The sequence below is a fragment of the Gracilinanus agilis genome, chromosome 1, assembly GCF_016433145.1.
Source record: "Gracilinanus agilis isolate LMUSP501 chromosome 1, AgileGrace, whole genome shotgun sequence".
NCBI classification, from domain to species: Eukaryota; Metazoa; Chordata; class Mammalia; order Didelphimorphia; family Didelphidae; genus Gracilinanus; species Gracilinanus agilis.
Window position 1 is genome coordinate 523,019,784 of NC_058130.1, and position 26,515 is coordinate 523,046,298.

The 26,515-nt window shown below is 34.6% G+C and overlaps 1 protein-coding gene across 1 annotated transcript; it reads left to right on the forward strand.

The window, feature by feature from the left end:
- The first annotated feature begins 1,452 nt into the window (after positions 1-1,452).
- On the forward strand, positions 1,453-26,515 carry EFCAB1 (EF-hand calcium binding domain 1). The gene is made up of 6 exons (XM_044682785.1): positions 1,453-1,525; positions 7,623-7,778; positions 8,387-8,491; positions 21,835-21,986; positions 22,476-22,580; positions 26,465-26,515. The coding sequence occupies exons 1-6, from the start codon at positions 1,453-1,455 to the stop codon at positions 26,513-26,515; spliced, it is 642 nt and encodes a 213-aa protein (XP_044538720.1).

Sequence of the window (26,515 nt, forward strand, 5' to 3'; positions counted from 1 at the left end):
GGTCAGCCTGACCATGTTATTCCCCTACTTTAGTGACACCCAGATGCCTCAAGAATCAAATACAAAATCCTCTGCTTGTCATACACAGCCTTTCATAACCTTCTCCAGTCTTTATTCCCTTCTTATATCTTGTTCTCTGTCAAATACTCTTCAATTCAGTAAATTCAATTCAATTCATCTGTGGTTGTTCCAAAAACAAGACAGTCCATCTCTTGTCTCTAGGCATTTTCTCTGGCTGTCCTCCAAGCCTAGACACTTTCTGTCCTCCTCTCTACCTACTGACTTCTCTTAAGCCACAATTAAATCCCAATCTTCTATAGGGAGCTTTTCTAACCCTTTGAAATTTTAGTTCCTCCCCTCTCTTATTTCATATTTATCTTGCATATGGACTATTTGTACATAGCTGTTTGCTTATTGTCTTCCCTATTAGTTTGTGAGCTCCTTAAGAGTAAGGACTCTTCTTTTGACTCTTCATAGCCTGTGTTTAGCACAGCCTAGAACATTGTAGGCATTAATGAGTGTTTATTGACTGCCTGTCCAACTTCCACATTTCACAGGTGAGGAAACTGAGCTTTAGGAAACGTTAATTTAGTTTATTTTGCCCACTGTCATACAAATAGTAAGATTCAGAAGTAAGAAGCAACCCGAAGGCTTCTGGCTTCAGTCAATAAGCTTTTCCTTAGGTAATCTAGTCTAAACAGCTGAACATGAATACTCTCAGAGCTCTCACTGTCTCCAAGATGAATCTCAAACTTAAGGCTGTTAAAACATCACCTATGAAAGTCAGATAGAGATTTCGGCATCTCTGATAATCAGTTAAATTCATTAGTTCAGTGAGCAAAATGCAAGTCTCAGAGTCAAGGAAAATATAGACTCAGTTAATCCTGGCTATGAGACTTGTGGGCAAATCACTTAATGTGAGAGAGAAAGAGAGAAAGAGACAGAGGCAGAGACAGAAAAAGAGAGACACAGACACACACACACACACAGAGAGAGAGAAATGAACGTAAAGAAGGTAGATAGATAGATAGATAGATAGATAGATAGATAGATAGATAGATAGATAGATTTTTTTATTTTTTAATTTTAAACCGAAGGCACGGGAACAGAGGCAATTATCAACACCCGGCAAGTTGTTACCCTCAAATCAGGGACCGGTTTCTCCTGACGCGCTAGGCAACTGATCTTTCCGCCAACCAATAGCAGGCTGGTCCTTGGGCCGGTTGCCATGGTCACGTTGTTTTGTTTGGAGCCGGGCGGGGCACGCAATGAGTGGGGGCGGGTGTAGGCAGGTATTGGGGGGTGGGGGTGGGGAAGGGACAGGGAAGTGCTTTGCTGCCCTGAAGACCACCACACTAGAGGGGTTCTGGTGGGAGGCACCAGGTAACTCCAGAAAACTCACAGTGATAGAACATCCAGAAAACATCAACTCTTTCCTCACCTGTCTCAACAATGTTTGCATTGAACCGGAAGAGACTGCAGAAGCTTACGAACACCTTGAGTAAAAGCAGCAACAACAAGCATTGTGAGTAGCAATGATCACATCCCTGATCATCCGCGTGTATTCCCTGGGATGGACTGCCCCCCCCCCCCCCCCCGGAAAACCCTAGCTCCATCTCCTGGGCCTCTACCAAGGTCAGGTTGTCCCATTTTCTCCTTCCCCGGGCCCCTCACCATTCACGTCAATCAGCTCCTCATAGAAGTTGGTCGGGCTTCCCCCTGGTTCCTAAAATTTACTTCTTGAGGAAAACTTAAAAAGTGACCTTCCGCTCCCAAGCCCCAAGATGTCTGTACCCCAGTGTGTGCCCCAAATTTTGCCAAATCCAGCAGGGCCTTCTCCCCATATTTCATTCAGTTTACATTAAGAGAAATCCCTCCCCCAGACCTTCAGAACCTGAACTCCCTCCCTCCTGTAACTTCTCTCACAGGAGACAAATTTAAGTATCTGCTGTATGGAGAAAAAGTTGGGCAGAGTGGGGGGAAAAGGCATTAAGTCTATGCAATTGCCCTCCCCTCTTAATTCCTCAGGACAGGAACCCATTTCTATAGTCAGAAATTAGCATTTACCCTCTGAGCCCCCTACCCCCAACCCCATTTCACAGAAACCTAACCTCCTGTTGGCTTGTTTGTATAATCTTTTGGATAAAGAAAAAGAAGTTCATATTCCCACAAGACATCTGTGGCTTCTCACCACAATTAGTTCTAGTCTAATAATACTGTGCTCAAGAAAGTTGCATAATTAGCCTATAGCATGTCATATATTTTGTGCCCCCAACCTGGGACAAGAACAATTCTTTTCAATTCTGTAAGAATTGATTAAGAAGTTATTGTGTTCTAGACCCTGTACTGTGCCAGTGGACATAGAAACTCAAAATTGTTGCTATGCCTGCCTTCAAAGAGTATGCATTCTACTGAAGTATAAACGAAGACCAGTAGGAATAGTATATATGCTTTATGTAATTCACACAGCTTAGTTTGGGGGTCCATTATGACAATGGAGCCAAGCTGAATATACTGGGATAATATTTTTCAAACTTTTTGAGGCAGCACTATATCACCTTGCAATTCTCCCCTACACTTCCAGTCTGTACCCTTACCCCAGTCCATCCTCCACCTTAGTATCATTAGAGCATAGCTCTAACTAAATCACTTATCTTGATAAAAAATGTTCAGGTATACCCCGCTACTTTTTAGATAAAACTTAAAACTGCTCAGCTTGTCACTTAAGATCCTCTGTAATCTAGCTCCCTAATCTACTTGTTTCAGTTTTATTTCATAATGTTCTCTATCACACATTCTTTATTACAAATTATTCTACCATCTGTTCCCCATTCCAACTACCATTTCTTTGACTTCTCTCAAGCTCTCCATTCTGTAATGATGTTCAGGATCACAGGTTTTCCTGAATATTTCCTGAATATTTAATAAATAATTTAAATTAAATGAATAATTTTTCATAAAGTTTTCCTTCTATAAATATTCCTTAGAGGCATATTTATGACAGCAACTTAATATATGTATAAATTATAAAGAATATGCATGTCAAATTGTCAGTATTCTTTCCTCAAATTATCCTAGATCAAATTAATTTGTGTACTGATTGATTCTAACTTTAGGTAGAATGTAAACTCCTTGAAGGCAGACTATTTCATTTTTTTTAAGTATTCACAGTATGAAACACATTTTAGGTGCATAATTTGTACAATTTAGTCGAGATGAATTGAATCCAAAAATTGCCCTTTGGGGGCCCTTGATGCAATTTTGGGGGAATTTGGTTAGATTGATAGCATTGATACAGGCATTAAGTATTGCCCAACATGAACATAAGAATTCTATATGATGTGTATATATTATATACAAACATACAATACATATTTCTGGAAGTAAGCTTACTTTGGAGCCTGGAAGACACATATTTTCAAAGCTTTGCTTTGAGCTGAGTACTGACTCTTAAGACCCTGGGCAAGTCACTGAACCTTTCAAGGCTGTAAACAGTGATCTGAGGTTATTGTGGATAAAGTACCTACCTGCATTAGTAGAGAGAATATTTTCATCTGGAAGTTCCTTCTAGCAAAGAAATCAATCACAAGTCTCTATACCTGGCAGGTCCACACTTTTAAAATTTAATAAACTGATGTTCAGAAGCTCAAACCTTTGTTTACTCAGTCTTTTCACTTTTCACCTGCCACAAGTATTCTATATCCACTTGTTGATTTGCTTCTTGAATGCTAATTTTGGGCACAATTGTTTAAATTTCCTCTCTGTAAAGAAGAGAGTATGCCAATGCTCTCAGTCTTCAAGAGTATTCAAGAAGGTTTAAAGCTTTTTTTTTTTTTTCAAAAAAGAAGCTTTGGAAATTCTTGGTTCAACCCTTCCAGAATGAAATGGAAAATTTGCACTACAAAAGGGCTAGAACATAGAAGTCAGAAAAATCTATTAAAGTTATTTTGATAATTAAGAGTTATATAAGGAAAATTTGTTTACTTTTTTTTTAATACTTGTTTGTGACTACCTAAGAAAACAGAAGCAACTATGAACCTGGGAGTGCCCCTGAATTGATTAGGGGCTGTCCTAGAGATGTAGTGCTCAGCAATTTCTTATCATTAATATCTAATGTAATGAGTATGGTTTACTTTTTGGCTGTGGCAACAAAAGAGAGTTCTTAAATAAAATTTATGCTATGTGGAGAGCATTTTAACTCCTTAGAACAAAGAAAACACCATACACATTTAAGGTATTACTAGGATTATTATAATCTGATGCTTTTCCCACTTAAAATGTTTTTTAACCTTAGGGAAAAAATTACTTTTAAAATTTCCAATAGTTGTTTTTTAATAAACATTCTCACAAAATACCATTAGCGTCATGCAGGACTCTAAACGAAACATTGTCCTTTTGCAATAGGTTTGTAGAATGTTGTAAACAGACTTCATGAAACAAACAAGCAAGGGAAAGGAATACATTTTTAAGTTGGCGATTAAAAAAAAGATGTTAAACACCTTTGCTATTTGTTTTTCTATAAAAGGAAAAAGGAAACCCTAATGACTACTTGATTGTATTGTGCATGGTACCTGGCACGTATTAAGTACTTGATAAATGTCTTTTGATCAGTTGATCAAATTTGAAAGAGTTCTACAAATTGACTTTAAGATTAGGGAGGAAATGAAATATGAAATATTATCTTTTTACTGAATATATAGCTATCATGTTGTCTCTGGTGGTCAAATGTATTTTGATTATGGAGACAATTATGCCATCATCCTTAAATGGATAAGCTTTATGTAATCCTAGAACCAGAAAATACCTTTAAAAATCATGTAGTCAATCTTCTAGAACTACACCAATGCCAGTAGATCATAGGATTTAGAGTAAAATATATGCCATAGGTGGCATCTAGTTCAACTGTCTCTGTATAAATGAGGAAATGAGATCTCTGAGAAGTTTGATGACTTGCCCAAGGTAGTCAATAATAGGACCAGTGTTCAGACCTAGGGCAGGTGGATCCATTTCTAGAATCTTTTTTCACCACAACAAGGAAAAAATATATTTTTAAATGTTTTACTTCCCTTTAATGATAGAATTCAATGTTTAAGCAACTTCATAGTCAATAAATTATTCTTTATATCTAACCTTACATTGCCATAAGCTTTAGCTCATTTCTATTTACAGTGTCTTCAGTGAGAATTGAAAAGTTATCCTTTGTATAATTTTTTCATATATGTAAATATGATGATCAAGTTATCCTTCAGGCTTCTCTTCTCCAGGTAAATAGTCTCAGTTCCTTTAGTCTTTCATCATAGACATTTATCTTTTTTAGCCCTTTTACCTTCAGTGTTGTGAATCTTTGAGGGTTTTATATTCTAAGTTGTGAGGCCCAGAAGCAAAACACGGACCTCATCTGAAAGTTCTAAATGGTGCTGGAACTGCCTGCTATTGTTCCTCAATGTGTGCAAAATACCATGCTTTTTTTTTTCTAAAAATCAGTGGGAAAGTCCATCTTACTTCAAAATGAACATTCCTTAGCTTCTAATTCTACTTCTATCCATATTTAGATGTTAATTTTAAATTCTCAGTGTTATATAGCAGAGACTGACACCTGTATACTTAAGTGAATGTTTGCAAAATTTTATAAAGCTTACTTTATAAAGAATTCCCTGAAAAAGAATATATGCATCATTTATATGCATATATGTGGATACATATATGTGTGTATGAATATATAGAGGCAGAGACATACGTAGATTTAGATATAAATATGTAGGTGTATATATAGTGACCCAGAATCTTAATTCAGTTTTACTCTTTTAATGACAGAAAACAATATTGCAAACTAACTTTTGAGATATGATAGGTAGATAGGTAGATAGATAGATAGATAGATAGATAGATAGATAGATAGATAGATAGATGAATGGGTNTAGATAGATAGATAGATAGATAGATAGATAGATAGATAGATAGATAGATAGATAGATAGAAAACTAGATGAATGGGTAGATGGATAGATAGATAGAAAACTAGATAAAATGGATAGGTGAATAGATAGATACATGAATGGAGGAATGGATAGATAAGTAGATAGGTAGATAGATATTAGATATATTTGTATGTATAAAGCATATCTATGTGTGTGTATTCATATACATCCACATTTTAAAGATGTGAGAGAGAATGATTTGTGATTTTCCATGCTAGAGGAAATATTCTAATGAGATGAAAGATTGATTACAATATAAATATTTTTTCAAAGAAATTATTCATTTCTCCATAGTTCCCAAGTTTAAGATATGAGCACTAGAAGAAATATTAGGGGTTCTCAGGTCCAACTCATTCATTTTATAAATGAAAAAAATGAGAGCCAGAGAGGTTATGCCTAGTCATATGGAGAGGCAAGGTTAGAGTGCCTTGCTTTCTTAACTCCGAGCTAAATTATTTTTACAGTATATACTTTTTTTACTTTTTTTTTTCTGATTATTTGCATGTTGGAAGAAGCATAAAATAATTTTTGAGTGATATCAATTGATATTTGGAGGTGGTAATAGGATAAATATCACAATTTTATTTGAAAGGACATTTCTACATTTGATGAAAGTATTGATGAATCGATTTCTGTTTAATTGAAATGAAAATTAGTCCCCATATAGTTTGCATGAAATCCATTCCCATGGTAATAAAATGAAACACTATATGAAGTCAAGTCAGTGTTCATATGGTATCTCATAATTAAGATGTTGAAAGGATAATTAATAGATAGAAGTATTTTTGATTCAGTATTACTAATAGTCAAGTTTTTGGTTTATTTTCCCATTTCTAACCCTATATTGTCACTCAAACATATGTAAGTTCCTGGTAAAATGGATATCTGAGGCAGCTAGTGGATAGAGCTCTGGGCCTGGAGTCAGAAAGACTTACGTTAAAAATCTGTCCTCAAATGCTTCTTAGATGTGTAACCCTGGGCAAATCTATTTAACCACTGTTTGACTGAATCCACCGAAGCAGGAAATGGCAAACCATTCCAGTATCTTTGCCAAGAAAATGCAATGGACAGTATTTGTGTGCTACAGTCTATAGAGTCATGAGGAGCTGAAAATGACCAAACAACAAAACAGACATTACTTAACTTTACCAATGTTTTCCACTCATCATTTTTTCCTAACTCTAATGTGTCTTGACTCTATTGAAGCCACATAGAATTGTAGAATGATTGCTGGTTCCCAAGTCAGGAACACTGGAGTTCAACTCTGACCTCGGACATTTAGTAACTAGATGTGCTTGTAATAAACTACTTTTTTTCTCTGTGCCTTAATTTGCTCATCTATAAAATGGGATCTTGGACTTGATGACCTCATAGATTCTTTCTAGCTTTAAACCTACGATTTTATAATTCTATGAATTAAACACATTCAAAAATTTTACTAATGAAAATTAGAGATAACTCTCAATCTCCCTTTTTGTTAAGCTAAATTTAGTTTCTGAAATCATCTTTTGCCCTTCAATTTCTAAAATACATCAAAAAGTAGTCTCTGTCATTGAGAACTATATAGTTGGTACTCATTGTAAAAATTGTGATAAATTCAATGTTGTATAAGTTTCATTGTCATCTCTTGTCTTTTTCATCACAGTTAACAGACATGAAATAGAGTGCCTCATAAAATTTTTTTATACCCTGTTGGGAGATATAGCTGAGAAACCAGATTGCATGGGGCTAGATCGTAATACATTTCGAAACATCCTACATACTACATTTGGAATGACTGATGACATGATCATGGACAGGGGTAAGGAGATATAATTGATCCAAATTGAACAAATCCTGCAGAAAACCAGACTTCAGTGGATTTGGAGTTTGGGAATTCTGGGTAATAAAATTAGCATCTGATATTTAAAATTTCACAGGAAAATAAGCTTTAGTAAGTCATGTGGAGAGACAAAAAACATTTTAGCATGTTTAAAACTAGAAAAAAATTTATATTGAGTTTTCCTCATTTTATAGTAAAATTCCTAAAGGTTATAAAATAAGTTGTTTTTATTATATTTCGAGTTAGTATACAACTTATTTTCTGTATAATATGTTTTTAATCTTTTTTGTTTTTTTTATCTAAGAAAATATACTGTCATCTTGCATAAAAATTATGTACAAAAATTACAAATAAAATATATTATTTAAAAGACATAAATAACTATACGAATGTCTGTAGAGAAAAATTTTCTGTGTATAACTAATTCATCAAACTTCCAAAATTTTTATTTTTTCCACATACAGAGAAAATGCAAATGTAGAGAAAATGTTTTTATGCTTCAATAGACTTGGACAAAACATTATATTGAAAAACTTCTAAAAATTTTCATATAAATCATTGTATTTATATTACAATTTTCTTCATAGTATTTCGAGCTTTTGACAAAGACAATGATGGCCATGTGAGTGTAACAGAATGGGTTACAGGATTATGCGTGTTTCTTCGAGGGAATTTAGAAGAAAAAATGAAATGTAAGGCTTTAGTAATTTATTCAGAAATGTATATTTTCTTAATTTTATGCTTAAAATATGTAAGGATTGTTTGATTAGCAGTTATCTAAACTTTGGACGAGCAGAGATTTCTGGTAACACTAATTTTCCTCACAATATCTTTCCTTTGAACTCTGTGTATTGTAATGAATATTAGTCAGTGACAGTGACTAGGTAATGAATGAACAATCAAGAGAAAAATTAAGAAATAAAAACTTTAAATTTTATTTTGATTGCCAGAAAATTAACAGCATAGTTGATATAGATTCATACTAATTATATACACATTTTCATTTTTAGAATTTTAATTATTTCATTGGATGAAAAAAATCATGGCATAGTCTTTACAGTAGAAGATAAGTACCAATAGAGAATGCAATTCAGTTAACCCCAATAAGTATTTATTAAAGAGGTTGGTTAGCGTAATAGATGGAAAGTCAGTCTTCCAATCGGAGAAACCCAGGTTTAAGTCTCCCCTTTAAGGTGTACTTTCTGTAGGATCCTGGACAAGTTATTTGACCTCCTTGTGCCTCAGGCAATTCTTGTTGTTATTCAGCAATGTATCACTCTTTGTGACCTCATTTTGGGTTTTCTTGGCAAAGATACTGGAATGGTTTGTCATTTTCTTTTCAGCTCATTTTCCAAATGAGGAAACTGAGGCTACTTGTTCCAGGGTCACATAGCTAGCAAGTGACTTGAGGCCAGATTTCATCTCAAATTGATTTCTGGATTCTAGCCCAGGGACCCTGTCCACTGTACCACCTAGTCTATTTCACCATAAGTTAGACAAGAGTAGCCTGTATGTATTGGTGGAAGGAGTTTTTATATCATCATTACAATCACGGATCTTAACTCCCAACAAAATGTTATTTTATTAAGCCACATATGACCTTTTTAATGGAGAATATTAACTTAATTAATTTTTTTTTAAAGATTGGTTTGTTTTACTTAGCAATTACATTTAGGACTAATATTTAATTTGTATTCTAGTTTAATTTTTATGGTAAGACATTATAAATTAGCATTCATCATGGTGCTTTTTACTCATTTGCTTATAGCTGATTCAAATATTCAAATATTCAAATATATATACAAATTAATATATATATATATATATAAGAATTTAGTCCAAATATTTTTGGGTATCAGCTCCTCATATAATAAGGACCTATCATCTATGCAGAAGGTAAGGTGAAGCAGTGGATAGAATACCTGCCTCAGAATCAGGGAGACATGGGTTGTTAAGTCCCGACTGATACATATTGTCTATGTGACCCTGGGAAAGCCATTTTCCCCACTTCACTTCGAAGTGATGGTTGTTGCACTAGGCTACACACCATGGGGAATGAAATGCTGGCTCATATTTCCATATTGCTCCGCAGTTTACAGAAATATTCCTAAGGAAAAATGTGTAAGGTAGGTGATACATGTATTATGATTTCCATTTTACAGAAGAGAAAACTCAGTGATATTAAATGACTTGCTTAAGATCATATTGCTAATATGTGGGAGAGCTGCAACTCTAATTTAGGACATGCAACATCTAAATTCAGTGATCTTTTCAAAAATTTCTACCATTTTATTTCAAAAAATAAATGTACACATATTACATAAATATATATGTATATGTATAAGTTGATATGCAATTTCTCCTCTAAACCCAGTCTTCATTCCTCCTCTAATAATGTATATACTTCTAAAAATATTTATGGACTTTTAATTTATCAATTATCAATTATAGAAGCAGCCTATCAGTGGGTAGAGTGCTAGGTTTGAAGTTATAAACTCAGGAATCTAGAGAATGGCAAAAACTCTCACGCTCAGATCACTGGTTCTGCCTAGAGCCTATCCCTCATAACTGTCATCTAAGAATATGACTCCTGTGGAGAAAGGACTAATCACCAGGTAACTTCTACTCACAGGATAGGCAAGCCAGCCTAGCTTAAATAACAAGGCACCTTGAAAGAGTCAGGAGAAAGCATGTGCCAGACAAGTTAAACCACCACCATCTTTATTATTATCTCCCCATGGATATAAAGGAGAAAGCAAACCAAGAGCCTTTGAAATAGCAGTGTCCCTCAAACCCTAACCCCTGCTTTCAACCCTGCCCCCGCAGTCCTCACTTGAGGAGAATCATTATGGAGAAGAGGATCACCTTTCTCATCATCACTAGCAACAACTTCTGGCCAACTTCACCCAAAGGCAGTTAGACTCACAAGACCTGGAAGTGGAAGGACCTCCCCACCTCTAACAAAATCACTTGTCCTGCTTGCATCTCATCCTTTACAGTTATCATCTGGCAAGGAAACTCCATGGAGTACAGAGAAGCCATGTATATCAAATGCTTACCAATCGCCACTCATAGGGTGGGCATGCCAGCCTAGATGAGGTAGCAGGGCACTCTGAGGGGGGAAAAACCCCAAGAGATAGGTTGTACCTGATCAATCAAACAGCCACTACCACCTTGACCATCATTGCCCCTCAGAACCTGATGGAGACAGCCCAGGCCCCTGAACCCAAGAGCTCTGAGTTCCTTCCAACCCAGTGCCCAAAGCCATCATTCTGGGAAGCCACCAATAAGAGGATGCAGCCTGTAAATGCTAGGTCTACAATTGCTAAAGACCTACAAAAAAGTAATTTGCTGCAAAAGTCCTTGGAACTGTCAGATAGTTAAGCTGTTTAGACTTTTAAATTAGAAACTAGTATGATTTTGTCCATGGAAATAGCATTAAAGAAGAGCCATTACTATCAGCTTTGCTGCTGTCCCCTAAGGACCAGGTTAGCTCACAACTAAAACCTTCCAGGTATGTTGTCTCCATCATTAGAATATGAACCTAATGTGAACAAGGGGCTGTCATTGTTATGTATATCCCCATTGTTTAGCTGAGTACTTTGCAAATAGAAAGCATTTAATAAATACTTTATTCATTCAGGAACTTAGGTTCCAATCCTACCTTTTCTTTAGCTATGTGATCCTTGGCATACCACTTAACCCCTTAAGTGCCTCAAGCACTTCCCTAAGACTTACTGCCACAGATGATTTGTAATTTGACCTGATGGAAAGGAGTTCCTCACACTATGGAAATTATAAAAGTAAAATGTTCATTACAGCTATGTGCCACATATTAGTATATGTGCCACAAATAAAACAAACATAATTTATCAGGTTTGGGAGCTTTCCCTTCAAGACCTTTTCTTAATCATGTATGCTATATACAAGGACAATATGCTAGATATTCATAGCAGTGACCCTATTTAGGACTTCTGCTAAGGACAAAAGAAGGCATTTATTGCTATTTCAAAAGCTAATTTATTTGACACATTTTCATTTAAAATTTTTTTTGCCTTTTTCTCCCTAAAGTAGTTTTAAAATAAATTTCCAGGTCTACTCTAAACATTTAAAAGAACTCCATGACATAATATACCTGTATTGTGTATTCTTTAATAAGGTAACTTCATACACTGTACTTTAAAACTTTTTGGTTTGTTTAAGATTACTATCTAAACAAATGAAATTATATTCTATCATCATTTTAAATATATCACGTTTTTATGATGATAGAAGGTTGAAATTAGAGCATTTGAGATGCCATTCTAGCTTAAACTGGAAAGGCAAATAAAATGAACCAAATTTGAAAAATTCTTATCTAGACAAGTATGAAATTAGCTATCATGTCTATTTAGCTATCATGTCATTTAACTTGTTTTGCATCATACCTAGCACAGTGGAACACTAATAAATGTTATTTATTCTAAAATTAAGATGAATGGGTATAATTCATTTCTTAATCACCTATTATGTGCTTAGCTTTGGGGAAAAAAGGTCAAAATGAAAAAATCCTGATTTCACTGACTTTACATTCTAGTGAAAGGAAACACCAAGTTCATAAAACATAAACACAAAATAGATGCAATCGGGCTTCTGAGACAGAGACATTAGCAACTCGGGAGAATCAAGACAGGATGGCCTTCCTTTTAAATGTGATACTCAATCTGAATTTTGAAGGATGATAGTAGGGGCCTTTATAGTGAGGACAAGTGTATATTCCAGGAATGGAGAATAACCTTGTGCAAAAGCACAGTGATTAGTGATGAAAAGTAGTGTTTGGGGACAAGCAAGCAAATCATTTGGGCAAAAGGTAGAGGGTATAAAGGAGAATAATATGAAATAAATCTGGGAAGACAGATTGGACCCAGATTATGAAGGACTTTAAAAGGAAAGAATTTATACCTTATCCTTGAGGTAAAAGGTAAATCATGTTTAGTTTATCCACAAAAGGTAAAAGGGATGCTAAGGATTTGCTTAATCAGGGGTTTGATGTGTTCAGTCTTTACTATAGGAATATCAGTCTGGCAGGAGATTGTACAGATTGGTGACAGGAAAGATGAGTCAGAGACAGATTGAGAGATTATCCAGAAAAGAGGTGAGGTAAGCCTGACTAGGGTGGTGGTTGTGTGAGTCGAGAGAAGAGAATGGATATGAGATGCATTATGGAGGTCGTATCAACTATTGGCAATTAATTGATTGGATGTGAAGGGGTGAAGTATAGTTGAATCAAGAATTACTCCAAGTGATAATTCAGGTGACCATAAATATGGTGGTATGCTCCACAAAAATAGAGAAGTTACAATGAGAAGTGTTTGGGGGGAAATGCAGAGTCCTTTTTTGGATATGTTGGATTTGAAACATTTATTTAGTAATATCTAGTAGGTAGTTATTGATAAAGGAATGAGATTTAGAAGGAAGAGTGGTAATAATAGTTGTCATTCTATCTCAATTTTTTCCCATTCCTGCCAACATTTATCATTTTCTTTCTTTTTATTTTTTTTTTTTGGTCATATTAGCTAGTCTGATAAGTATGAAGTGGTACCTCAGTTGTTTTAATCTGCATTTCTCTAAAAGTGATTTGAAATATTTTTTCATATGACTAAAGATATTATTAATTTCTCCATATGAGATTTGCATATTCATACCCTGTAACAATTTGTCATTTGGGGAATGCCTTTTGTATTCTCATAAATTTGACTCAATTCTCCACATATTTGAGAAATTAGGTCTTTGTCAGAGACACTTACTATAAAAAATTTTCACCAGCTTTTGTTTACCTTCTAATAGTGATTGCATTGGTTTTGTTGGAAGGGATATACATATTTAACCAAATAAGAGATAGAGGCAATTTCAAAAGATAAAAGAGATAGCTTTGACTACTTGAAATTGAAAGACTTCCAACACAAACATTAATGCATCTAGGACAGTGATGGTGAACCTTTTAAGAGATGGAGTGCTAGGTCCCACCCCTGCCACGTCCCCCAGACTGAGTGCTGTGCCATCTCCCCATGACCTGCCCCTCTCCTTACCCCAGACTGGGAGGGAGGGAAGCACTCCCATTGTCTGCTGAGCAGAAGGGTGGGTGAAGTGAGGAATGTCCTCAGGCACATAGGGGAAGGGAATCAGCTCCATCCCAAATCTCTTTGGCTTTCTAGTAACAAACTCTGGTTCATGACTTCAGGAGTGCCCACAGAGAGGGTTCTGCACTTGCCATCACAGATCTAGGATAAGAAGGAAAGTAGTCACATGAGGGATTTTTTTTTTATCAGTTTTCTTTTCTAAGGGTTTGCTTTCCGAGATATGTAATCTACACACAGGCGCGTGCGCACACACAAACACACACACACACTCATCACTAATAGCTATTCCCTAATAGATAAGTGGCCAAACAGTTCTCAAAATAGGAAAAAATATTCTAAATTACTACTAATAAAAGAAATGCAATCAAAATAATGCTATGGTTTCACTTCACAACCTGAAAATTGTCAAAAATGAAAAAAATGGAGGGATTGTAGGAATTTTCGTTGGTATAATACATTGTTGGTGTAATACATTGTTGGTGCAGTGATAAGATGGTAAACCATTTTAGAAAGTTATTTGAAATTATAAAAATAAAGTAATTAAATTGTCCATACTCTTTGAACAAGAGACACTATTACTTATACCATAAGGAAGTCATTGCTAAGAAGCATGTTCTCATGTGCTCCAAAATATTTATAGCAGCACTTCTTGTTAGCTAAAAATCAGAAACAAAGTCAATAGCCTTCGATTAGAGAATGGCTAAACAAAGTGTGATAGATAAATATAATGTAATATTTCTGTGTTGCAAAAAATGATGTGTGTAATGAATGGAAAAAATTTGGAAAAGCATGCAAAGATCTATATGAAATGATGCAGAGTGAGAAGTAAACAGAACCAAGAAAAAATATATGTATACATAATGTAGTATACATATATATATATTATATACACATAGTAACTACAATAATGTAAATGGACACAGCAAAAAAAAAGTCATTTTAACAAAATTAAAAAGTTCAAGTGGGACACAAATAAAAAGACATGAGAAGATACCTCTAACCTATTTCTTCATGTAAATGGGAGGTCCAGCGATATTAAACATTGCACATTTTCAGACATTAATATATGGATAAATGGTGCTAACAATGTTTTTCCTCTCTAAAAATATAATATTTATCATATGAGATGTTACTTGGAGAGGGATAGACAGAGGGATACATGGGATGATACTATGGTTATATAAGAAACAGAAAATACCAATAAAATTTTTTTTTAAATGCCAAGCCTAACTCACAATGCATGGTATATCCAAAAGATGTTTCTTTTACAAAACAGATAAAATAAAATCTGGAATTATACTCAAAGAGTTATAAAATTGTGTATACCTTTTGATCCAGTAACCTAACCCTACTGTTAGATTTACTTCGTAAGGTGATCAAGAAAAAGGAAAAGAAACTATATGTTCTAAATTCTTTATAACAGTTCTTTTTGTAATGGCAAAGAACTGGAAACTGAAGGGATGTCCATCAATTGAGGAATGGATGAACAAGTTGTGGCATATGATTGTAATAGAATACTGTTGTGCCATAAGAAATGACAATTAAGATGGATCCTAAACAAAATGAATCACAATAAAACCTGGAAGACTTATATGAACTAATGTAAAGTAGGCGGAATCAGGAGAACATTTTACCCAGTAATAATAGAATATAATGAATAACTGTGAATAAATGAACTGTCATCAACAAGGTAAGGATACAGAACAACTCCAAGGGACTCATGACAAAAAAAGATATCCATGGTCTTAGAAGGAAGTGACAGTCTGAATGCATATTGAAACATACCATTCTTTACTTTATTTCCTACATGATTTTTTCCCTAGTGTAAGCAGTATATGTCATCTTTCACAATATGGTAAACATGGAAATATGTATTATATGATATTATATGTACAACTTATACTGCTTGTCTTCTTGGGGAGAGCAGAGGAGTGGGATAGGAGAGGGAAAAAATAAGATATATTTTTGGATATAGCTAATGGAGAATTTGTTTCTCTTGGATAAGCATATGATAGTTTATTACATTTATATAACAAATCATATGTATTATATTATTGTTATGTTACATATTATATATAAATGGTAACAAACAAAAGCAAATAAACAAATTAAAACTAGTCTAAAACCATTAGAAATCTGAAACTTAAATGAAGGAGAACCTGAAGATCTTAAGCCTTAGGAGCCCAACCAAGTCATGATTTCCCATTTGAAGTAACCTCTCTGTATTTCCATGCTCATTTAGTAACTCAAACAGCTCTAAATGACCTTGTTCATTATCTTATACAAAAAGAAAGCTGAACTTTTTACTTCTGTGATAAAAGAATATAATCTCCAAGATGGGACATAAAATGTTCGAAACATGAAAATTCACTTTTTGAATCAATAACTGAAAAAATTTATCTCACACCTCAGTAGGTATGAGAAATAATAAATGTGGAGCTCCAAACATGATTATTCTTTTACTGCTAGGACTGTATCTTGACTATTCCAAAAATCCTGCTTTCCAAAAACTGCTTTATTGTTTAGATGGAACAGCAGAAACAAAAATAAATCATACTACCTTAACACAGGCTTCAAAAAGAAAGAATGACTCCAAGAAAGAAAAAATGTGGTAACTACTAACTACTGATAGGTCTTGAAAAAGTTTTCTTATGGCCATTAAACCTGGTTTAATGAAAATTTGTCAATTTAGTGTAGTAAAATGATAAAGGTTGTTTCTATCAGCAAAAAAATTCCAAATTCCAAAAATCAACAAGTTAAAATAAAAGAAAGGATGTGAAGGACTCTTTAAACATTGAAGTGATAAAAGATGGACATTGTGATGAACAGGGGAATGAATTTGATGGAGCAACTTGGAAAAAAAAAATATATATATATAACTCTTACCTTCCATCTTAGAAACAATAATGTGTGTGTGGTTCTAAGGCAGAAAAGTGGTAAGGACTAGGCAATGGAGGTTAAGTGACTTGCCCAGAGTCACATAGCTAGGAAGTATCTGCGGCCAGGTTTAAACCCAGGACCTCCCATCTCTAGACCCTGGCTCTCAATCTACTGAGCTACCCAGCTGCCCCCATATATATTTAGCTTTTAGTCATTAAAATTTAGTCATAAAAACATATTTCTATGACTAAATTCATTTTGAGAAACTACAAGGCAAAACATTACCAAGAAATTGTCGATGATCTTCTCAAAGCCCATAAAATTATGGAATGTAACATGTTACTCCAGATCCATTTCTTGGATTTAAACTTGCACGACTTCTTGGAAAATCAAGGCATTGTCAGTGATGAGAACAGGGAATGCTTCTCTCAAGAAATCTCATATTGAAGTGATACCAGGGGAAGTGGAGGCTAAGCATGCTGTCTCCCAAAAATTGGGCACTGCAGTGTAATATTGCATAGATGAAATACAACAAGGAACCATCAGTAGCTACATTTTAAGTGAGTTACATCAGCACAATGTAGTTTTGTAACAAAAATATGAATATAAACATTTGATTACTATGAATCATGGGGAAAAGACAATCTAAAGCCATATTTTAAAATGAGCCCAAAATACCACAGATCTCCCTTTCTATGGATATGACATTCCTACCTTTTAAAACCAATTTATAATGTGAGACGTATATGTGTGTGAGTGTGTATAAGTGTATGTGTGTGTACATTGGGCAGGATGTAGGGTATGTCACTGAAGGGATTTACTGCCTGGGATGCCATTCTTTTCTTTGCTCTATTTAAAAAAAAAAAAGAATGTGATGTCCTCATTACTCTGCATAGGCCACCATCTTCAAAAAATTCTCTAAAATATTTCTTTTGGATAATTTAGCAAAGTTAAAATTTATCTAAAAATAAATTTCATTTCAACCTTTTTGCTTTCTAATATGTTAGTTTTATTCATAATTTATTTTTAAATATATGGCTTAGAAATGCCCCTGAACTTTGTTTTGCAGAACACAATATAGTATTTTGTGAAGTATTTGCAGTTTTCCTGGCTTTCTAATTTAATATTTTATTCCACATTATTTTCTTATTTGAAATAAACAATGCAAAATTATTTTATTATTAGATTCTACCAGTTAATGTTAACTTGAATTAATGCATTATCTGAATACAACTCTCATGAGTTTTGTTTTTGCTTTAGTACAGTAATTCTCAATGAGTATGTTATAGGTCCTACTAATTTTACTGAGAAATTTTGGATATTATTTGCAGATAAAAAGTGGTATAAGTAGCTTAATAGAAATTTTGCTTGCTCAACATGTGTAATATCCTAGGTACAGTACTCAAAACAAAAAATATATTTTGCCTAATAGAATCATGTAGTAGCCTCAAAAAATTTCAGACCTTGAACTCACAAAAAATGACCACCTTTATTGAACAGAAATTCTATACATATGAATTTTCTAACTCCCCTATTGTGAGATCAAATTAAAATTAAAATTAAATGGTAATTGTGCTGCAATGCTTTTCAGCAAAGAATAAAGCACTTAGAACAACAACAAATGTTTGAAAACCACTGCTTTAAATTTTTTTATGCTTTTATCATTATCTTGTAAGACCCTGAGTAAAATATCAATACTAAGTGCATAGATTTATATCTTCTTTTTAATTTATTTTTGTTACTTTTGAGTTCCAAGTAGTTTTTCTTCCTGCCTAGCCCCATAATAAAGACAAATTTTTGACACAAATATATATATGAACCTTTATAATACATAGCTCTATATATTATTTTTATGAAGCTTGATAACCTCCTCTTTCATAAATTCCTGATAGTTGATTTGAATATTCATATAACATTATAATTTAATCATTCACATTTACTCTTAGAACAATATTACTGTTACTATATATAACATTCTCTTGCTTTTGCTCATTTCCCTCTTCATTATTTCCGGCAAGTCTTTCCATGTTTCTTCAAGAATTAACCTTCTCATCATTTCTTACACCACAGACTATCTATAGCTTTGATTTCTTCTTCTAAAACCTACCCTTCACATCCTTTGAACATATATCATAAAACATAGCTTATTCTGCCATTCCCCCAATTGATGGTCATCTCCTCAATTTCCAATTCTTTGCCAGCATAAAGGGCTGCTAGAAATATTTTTAAATATGTAGAGTCCTTTCATTTTTCTCTGATCACCTTGGGAAACAGATATAATAGTGCTTATTGCTCGATGAAAGAGTGCACATTTTTATGACTTCGGGGGCATAATTCTAGATTCCTCTCCAAAATTGGATCAGTTCACAGTTCCACCAAGAGTGTTTTAGTGTCCAATTTTTTCACATTTTCTCCATTATTCTTTATTTTCCTTTCTACCATTTGAGCCACTCTGATAGATATGAGATGGTATATCAGAGTTGTTTTGATTTGCATTTCTCTAATCAATACTGAATAGAGAATTTTTTCTTATGATTATATGTAGCTTTGATTTCTTCTTCCAAAAACTGTCCTTCATTTACTTTGACTATTTATCAGTTGGAAAATGTCTCATATTCTTATAAATTTGACAAAGTTATCTATATCCTTGAGATGTGAGATCTTTATCCATGAAACTTGTCTATAAAAGATTTTCCCAGTTTTCTGCTTTCCTTCTAATTTGACCACATTGGTACAAAACTTTTTAATTCAGTGTAATTAAAAACCATCCATTTTATGTCTCACAGTGCTCTCTCTATCTCTTGTTCATATCTTCTTTAAAAAAAAAAAAAAAAAAAAAAAAAAAAAAAAACCTTTCCAGAGAAACAACTGTGGGAGCAGAAACACAAAAGAAAACAACTGCTTGATCACATGTTCAATGGGGATGTGATTGGGGATGTAGACTCTAAACGATCACCCTAGTACAAATATCAATAATATGGAAATAGGTCTTGATCGATGACACATGTAAAACCCAGTGGAATTGTGTGTTGGCTATGGGAGGGGAGGGAAAGAACATGAATCATGTACCCATGGAAAAATATCCCGAATTAATTAAATAAACTAAAAAAACAAAACTCTTACCTTCTGTCATAGAATCTAAGAATAATAAGTATAGATTCTAAGACTGAAGAGTGGTAAAGACTAAGCAACTGGGGTAAAATGAGGTGCCCAAGGTCACATAGCTAAAAAGCATCTGAGGCCAGATTTGAACCCACCCATGGCCTGCTAACTCCAGGTCTATCACTATATCCACTGTGCTACCTAGCTGCCCCTTGTCCATATCTTTTAAGACAGGGGTCAGCAACCTTTTTGTCCATGAGAGCGATAAATGCCACATTTTTTAAAATGTAATTTCGTGAGAGCTGTCCAGTGCTCACAGTGCGCGCTCCTGTAACAGCACCTGAAAAAAAAAATTGACTTTATGGCTCCTGCAGAAAGAGCCATATCTAGCCCTCAAAAGAGCCAGATATGGCTCGAGAGCCATACGTTGCTGACTCCTGTTTTAAGAGATAATAAAGACACCAAACAGTAAATATCCAATGAGTTGACCATCTTATTTTAAAAGAAAATGCAAAGAATTCTAAGGTGAAGCATTGTTGTTTGAAACAAATGATACTGTAATTTTAACTTTGTGAAAATTTATCATTGTAGCAGGAGTTCAAAAGGCAATAGGGATTCAACATGAAAATGGTTGTTCTTTCACTTGATTTTTAAAAAGTGTTTTTAGCAAACACAAATTTCATATATAGTCAGAAACATATTCTGTGCTTTGAAACTGTCAAATCAGTGTTTTCCCATCCATCCATTTTACTTAGATAGTAGAATTGTGGAATTTCAAGCTAACAGATATTTTTCGTGTCATTTATTTCAATCCCATCACTTTATAGATGGAGATTCTGAGACCCAGAAAGATTCAGTCACTTGGTAATGTAGAGAGTAGCAAAAGGGAAGATTACAAATCCATTACAAATCTTAACTCCTAGGCCATCGTGCATTCTTGTACACCATGTTGTCTCAAACTGTTCTACGTTCTAAGTCTGGCCTGTGTCTATTTCTCTGTCTAAAATAGTATTTATTGTGTTGTTCAGTTGTGTCTGACTTTTAGTCAGACTTTTAGTGACCCAGGATGATAGAATTGGTATGGAGGGAGGGGAGGAGAGGAAGATACAAAATACTTTGAATTTTGGCAGGGGTCTCAATTTCAAAAAATATATATATTTTTTGCTTTGTTCAGAATAAAATGGAAATGGAAATATTCAATGTAACAAAAACTCTACCAACTCTCTTAAGCTGATAAAGGTCCAAGAACCCAAAGTAGCCCAGGAACTACGGGTGCCCTTGAACTTTATAGTCCATAAAAACATATTCCACCTCAACATTGAGAAGATTTGGAGGGCATATAACAGAATGTTATATTTTTGCATTCCCTGAAATGTGGTCAAATCTTCTAACACTCATCAAGTTAGCAGATGTTGCCACTATGGCCTAAAGCATGTGGCATAGATCAACATAGGTGGGCAGAGTCAGGCCACATTTTCACTGTCTAAGAAAATACTGGAAATGAACTATACGCTCTGGGTTTCTTAAGCCTAGCCCAGCCTTTTCAGAGAAACTATATATTGAATGTAATGAAAGATGATTACAGGGAGCAAGTAATTTGAGAGGACAATCTACTCAATGTAGTGAGCTTCTAAGTGGAAAGGAAAAGAATACTCTATACTAAGCTGTAATTGCAGCATTAGGTTTTGGATATGTGTTTAAATGCTGCGTTTTTGAAAATAAAATTGACTAATATTAAGCTGAACATGAATTTTATCTCTGAATCAAAATTATAACAGCAATGATAATTCTAAACCTACTAGGATAATCTTTCTGAAAATGATTAAATTGTCTAGGGTCTTAGCTACCCACCTTAAAAATGTCCTAAAATTGCTTGAGAAAAATTTTTAAGAATGTCAGCTTTACAAAATTACAATTTATTATGTTTTTAAAAGATTGCTTTGAAGCTTACGATTTGAATGGTGATGGTTTCATTTCACGAGAAGAAATGTTTCATATGCTGAAAAACAGCCTTCTCAAGCAGCCAAGTGAAGAAGATCCTGATGAAGGAATTAAAGATTTAGTTGATATAACACTTAAGAAAATGGTAAGCATAATACGGCCAAATATTATTAGCATATTTCAATCAAAACAATTGGGTATGGAAGGAAAGCATAAAGGGGAAATGCAGTAACCATTATTTCCTTTGGTGGTGATAGGGCATAGAGAATGAATCAGTGGTTTCATTAGTAGGAAAAATTATTCATGAGATGACTGTCTCTGCCAATGCAAATCAATTTATAGCCTTAGAGAAATATCAAGAGCATGAAGAAATGAAATGACTTGGTCAGGATCATACAGAAAGCATTTATCAAAAGCAAAACTTAAAACCCAAAAGCTGGCTCTGAGATTGGCTTTCCAACCACTGTGCCTTGTAACTTTTCCTTTTTAATAAAAAGAAAAACCATACACATACACATATTTTTCTTTTTTATCATCTAAATAATGTTACAATATGTAGGATATAACATTTGACAGCATGTTATCAAAACCACTATTATCATATCTAATATTTTTTGTTTTTCATATTTCCTAGGATTATGACCATGATGGAAAGCTATCCTTTGCAGATTATGAACAAGCTGTAAGAGAAGAAGGTCTTTTGTTGGAAGCATTTGGTCCATGTTTACCTGACCCAAAGGTATTAACAGTCACTGAAAAACATCTATATTCATTCCATAGGATTTGACTAAATAAGTGGTTGGCCATACAAAGATAAATTTGCCCACGTGGAGAAAGTAATCTCTACCCACATGAAAGAGCCAGTGGATTAGCAATCTCTACCCACATGAAAGAAGCATGTAGGGTCTCCTATTAGAATATTCTCCCAACTCTGCTATTTTCTGTAGCTTCTGCAGAACTTTTTCAATCCTAGAAAGAAAATACCAAAGGAGCTGGGTGAGTTCTCACAGTGAAACTAGGATAAGACCAGTTGTCCTCTCTTGTCACAGGAAATATATTTTAAGCTTCCATCTGTCAAGATGAGGTTTCATCCAGGGCTTCCTTCAGTCAAGTTCCTAATATGGCTTGTCTTTTTTCTTCTCTAAAGACTTTAATCTTGACATTAGTCTTCCCTCACTTTTTCTTCTAGGAACTTTTTTCTTCAATTAATCCCATTCTTTCATTTTTTTTTATTTTTCCCTATCTACTAGTTTCTTCCCTGAAAAAAAATATATATACATTATTATCCTCATTCATAAAATCAAACTAACCCGTCATTTGAACCACCCCTCAAATTTTCATCATATATCAGTTGGCAAGCATTTATTAAATGCTTTCTATGTACAAGGCACTGTCCTAGCTAGGGGGCTATACAAATATAGAAGTGAGATGATTTCTGCCTTCCAGTGCTTTCATTGAATCAAGGGGGGAGGGTATAGCAGGTTTTCTTGTTCATTTGTGTCTGACTTTTTATGATCCCATGAATGCCAGTTTCTTCTGTCCTTCACTATCTCCTGAATCTCTATGTTCATATTCATTGTTTCCATGACACCATCTATACTGTCTGCTGTCACCTTTGCCTTTTGCCTTCCATGTTTCCCATCATGACCTTTTACAATGAGTTTTGTCTTATTATGTGACCAAAGTAAGCATCAGCTTTGATATTTGACCTTCCAGTGAAGAGCTTGAATTTGTTTCTTTAAATATTGACTGATTTGATCTCTTTGCTGTTCAAGAGATTCTCAAAAGTCTTCTCCAGCACCACAATTCAAAAGTGTCGATTCTGTGGCATTCAGCTTTCCTTATAGTGCAACTCTCACAGCTGTGCCTTGCTATTGAAAAGAAATAACTGACTATAAAGACCTTTGATGACAAGGAGATGTCTACTTTTTAATAAACTATTCTATTCAGATATGCCATAGCTTTCCTTCCAAAAAGCCAAGTATCTTTTAATTTCATGGCTGCAATAACTGTCTATAGTGTTCTTTGGGGTCAAGAAAATAAAATTGGATAGTGCTTCCATTTTTTCTCCTTTTATTTGCCAGGAAATGATGGGACCAGTCACGAAGATCTTAGTTTTGGGATTTTTTTAGTTTAAAGTCAGATTTTATGTTCTCTTCTTTCACCCACATAAAGAGACTTCTTAATTCTTCTTCACTTTATGCCATCAGGGAGATATATAGTCTGCATATCTGATAGTTCATATTTCTCCCAGCTACCTTAATTCTGGCTTTTGAGTCATCCAGCCTTACATTTTGCATGTTGTACTCTGCATATAAATTAAATAAGGTGACAATATACAGCCTAGTAGACCCAATATTAAACCAATACGGTGTTCTATGTTCACTTCTCTCTATTGCTTCTTGACCTACATACAGGTTCCTGAGGAGACAAGTAAGATGATCTGATACTCCCATCTTTTTGAGGACTTGCCACATTTTGTTGTGATCCACACAGTCAGAGGCTTTAGTGTAGTCCATGAGCAGAAGTAGAGGTTTCTCTAGAACTCTCCTGCTTTCTCCATAATTCACTGAATATTGGCAATTTGGTCTCTAGTTCCTCTTCCTCTTCAAAAACTAGCCTATTCTGGTAATTCTCTGTTCACATATTGCTGAAACCCAGTTTGCAGATTCGTAAGCATAACGTTTCTGTTTTTTTTTTTAAATGAATGCAATTGTTTGGGAGTTTAAACATTCTTTTGGTGTTGTCCTTCTTTAGGACTAGGGCATAAACTGTTCTTTTCCAATCCAGTGGTCACTTTTGAGTTTTCTGAATTTATTGGCCTATTGAGTGCAACACTGTAACAGCAACATCTCTCACAGTTTTAAACAGCTTGTCTAGAATTCTGTGACTTTCATTAGCATTATTGTTAGCAATGTTTCCTAAGGTCTTCTTAACTGCATTCTCCAGGAAGTCTGGCCTCTAGGTCAGTAACCTAGATCATGGTTATTGGCGATGTTAAGATCTTTCTTGTAGAGTTCTTCTTCTTTTTCTGCTACCTTTTCTTCATCTCTTCCACTTCTGTTAAATCTCTATCATATTGTCTTTTCTCATGCCCATTTTTGCATGGATCATTACATTGATATTTCTGATTTTTTTAAAGATATTTATTATGTTTCCCATTTTGTTTCTATTTCTCTGCATTGATCACTTCAGAAAATCTTATCTCTGCCTGCTATTCTCAGGAATTCTCCATTCAGTTGGGTATATCTTTTCCTTTCTTAGCTACTTATAAAGCCTCATCCAACAGCTAGGTGGATCTGTAGGTAGCATATGGACCCTGCAGTCAGAAAAAGTTATCTTTTTGAGTTCAAATCTGACCCTCAGACACTACCAGGATGAGTCACTTAGCCCTACTCACCTCAGTTTTCACATCTGTAAAATGAACTGGACAAAAAAATAGTATCTTTGCCAAAAAAACTCCCCAAAAATAGGAGTCATGAAAAATTGGACATGACTGAAATGACTGAACACAACAAATACAGTATACATCTAAACAATATGAAGTGATTTGGCAAATGGCAACACTAGTGGCTTCAGGAAAGACCTCTTGAAGGAGGTGGCAAAAGAGCTGCACCTTCGAAGGAATTATGTATTCTAAGAGGTAGAGATGGGGAGAACGAAAGCACTCTAGACATTGGGAATAGCTTGTACAAAAGTAAAGAGCTGGAAAAAGGAATGTTGTGTGAGGAAGAGAAAGAGAGCTATTTGATAGGAGCATAAAGGGAAAGTGACATATGATCGGCCTGGAAAGATAAGCTAAAACCAGATTATGAAAATCTTCGAACATCAACAATGGAGTTTTTATTTTACTCTAAAGTCATTCGGGAACAAATGACCAAAAGAGTGAAAGTATCAAACTGAGAGTAATTAAAGGCTGAGGTTTAGAAGGGGATAAGTAATGATAGGACAATGTGGGAAGGGAAGTCAGTGGCTTCACCTCTGAAGTGGATTGAACTGAGATTTCTCTCATTATTTCCCAAGATATTAAAAGAATACATTTCATCTATTCCCTCACTACCTTTCTAGGCATTGTAAGGAAATCAATCTTTGGATATAGATGATATCACTTGTAGATAATTGTATATTTTGTTTTTAAATTATTCATAACAGATAATAAGATCATTGTCTTATAATATGGAATGGACTTGATAACTTTTTTTTTAAACCCTTAACTTCTGTGTATTGACTTATAGGTGGAAGATTGGTAAGGGTAGGCAAATGGTGGTCAAGTGACTTGCCCAGGGTCACACAGCTGGGAAGTGTCTGAGGCCGGATTTGAACCTAGGACCTCCTGTCTCTAGGCCTGGCTCTCAATCCACTGAGCTACCCAGCTGACCCTGGACTTGAAAACTTTTAAATACTTTCTTCCAATAGTTCAATAACTCTTTCCCCTCAGCAGCTTCCTAATTCTCCTCATCATTGCCCCAAATGTCCTACCCTTCTTATTAGGGTTAAAACATTTTCATTGTTTTACTTTTTAATAAATTTATGACCAAGTCATCAGTTGAACTGGGCCACTTTAAGAATCCGACAAGAGTTTAGTGTAAGCTATATCTAATTTTTTTCACTTTTATTTTGCAGAGACATCTAGAATTTGAAGCCCAGGTCTTCAAAGACCCCCATGATCTCTAG

Excerpts from the sequence above, each read along its gene's own strand:
- EFCAB1 (XM_044682785.1), top strand. The coding sequence starts at position 1,453 with ATGTTTGCATTGAACCGGAAGAGACTGCAGAAGCTTACGAACACCTTG. Across the intron at positions 8,492-21,834 it reads TTTAGAAGAAAAAATGAAAT|ATTGCTTTGAAGCTTACGAT; the intron begins GTAAGGCTTTAG and ends TGTTTTTAAAAG. Across the intron at positions 22,581-26,464 it reads CATGTTTACCTGACCCAAAG|AGACATCTAGAATTTGAAGC; the intron begins GTATTAACAGTC and ends TTTATTTTGCAG.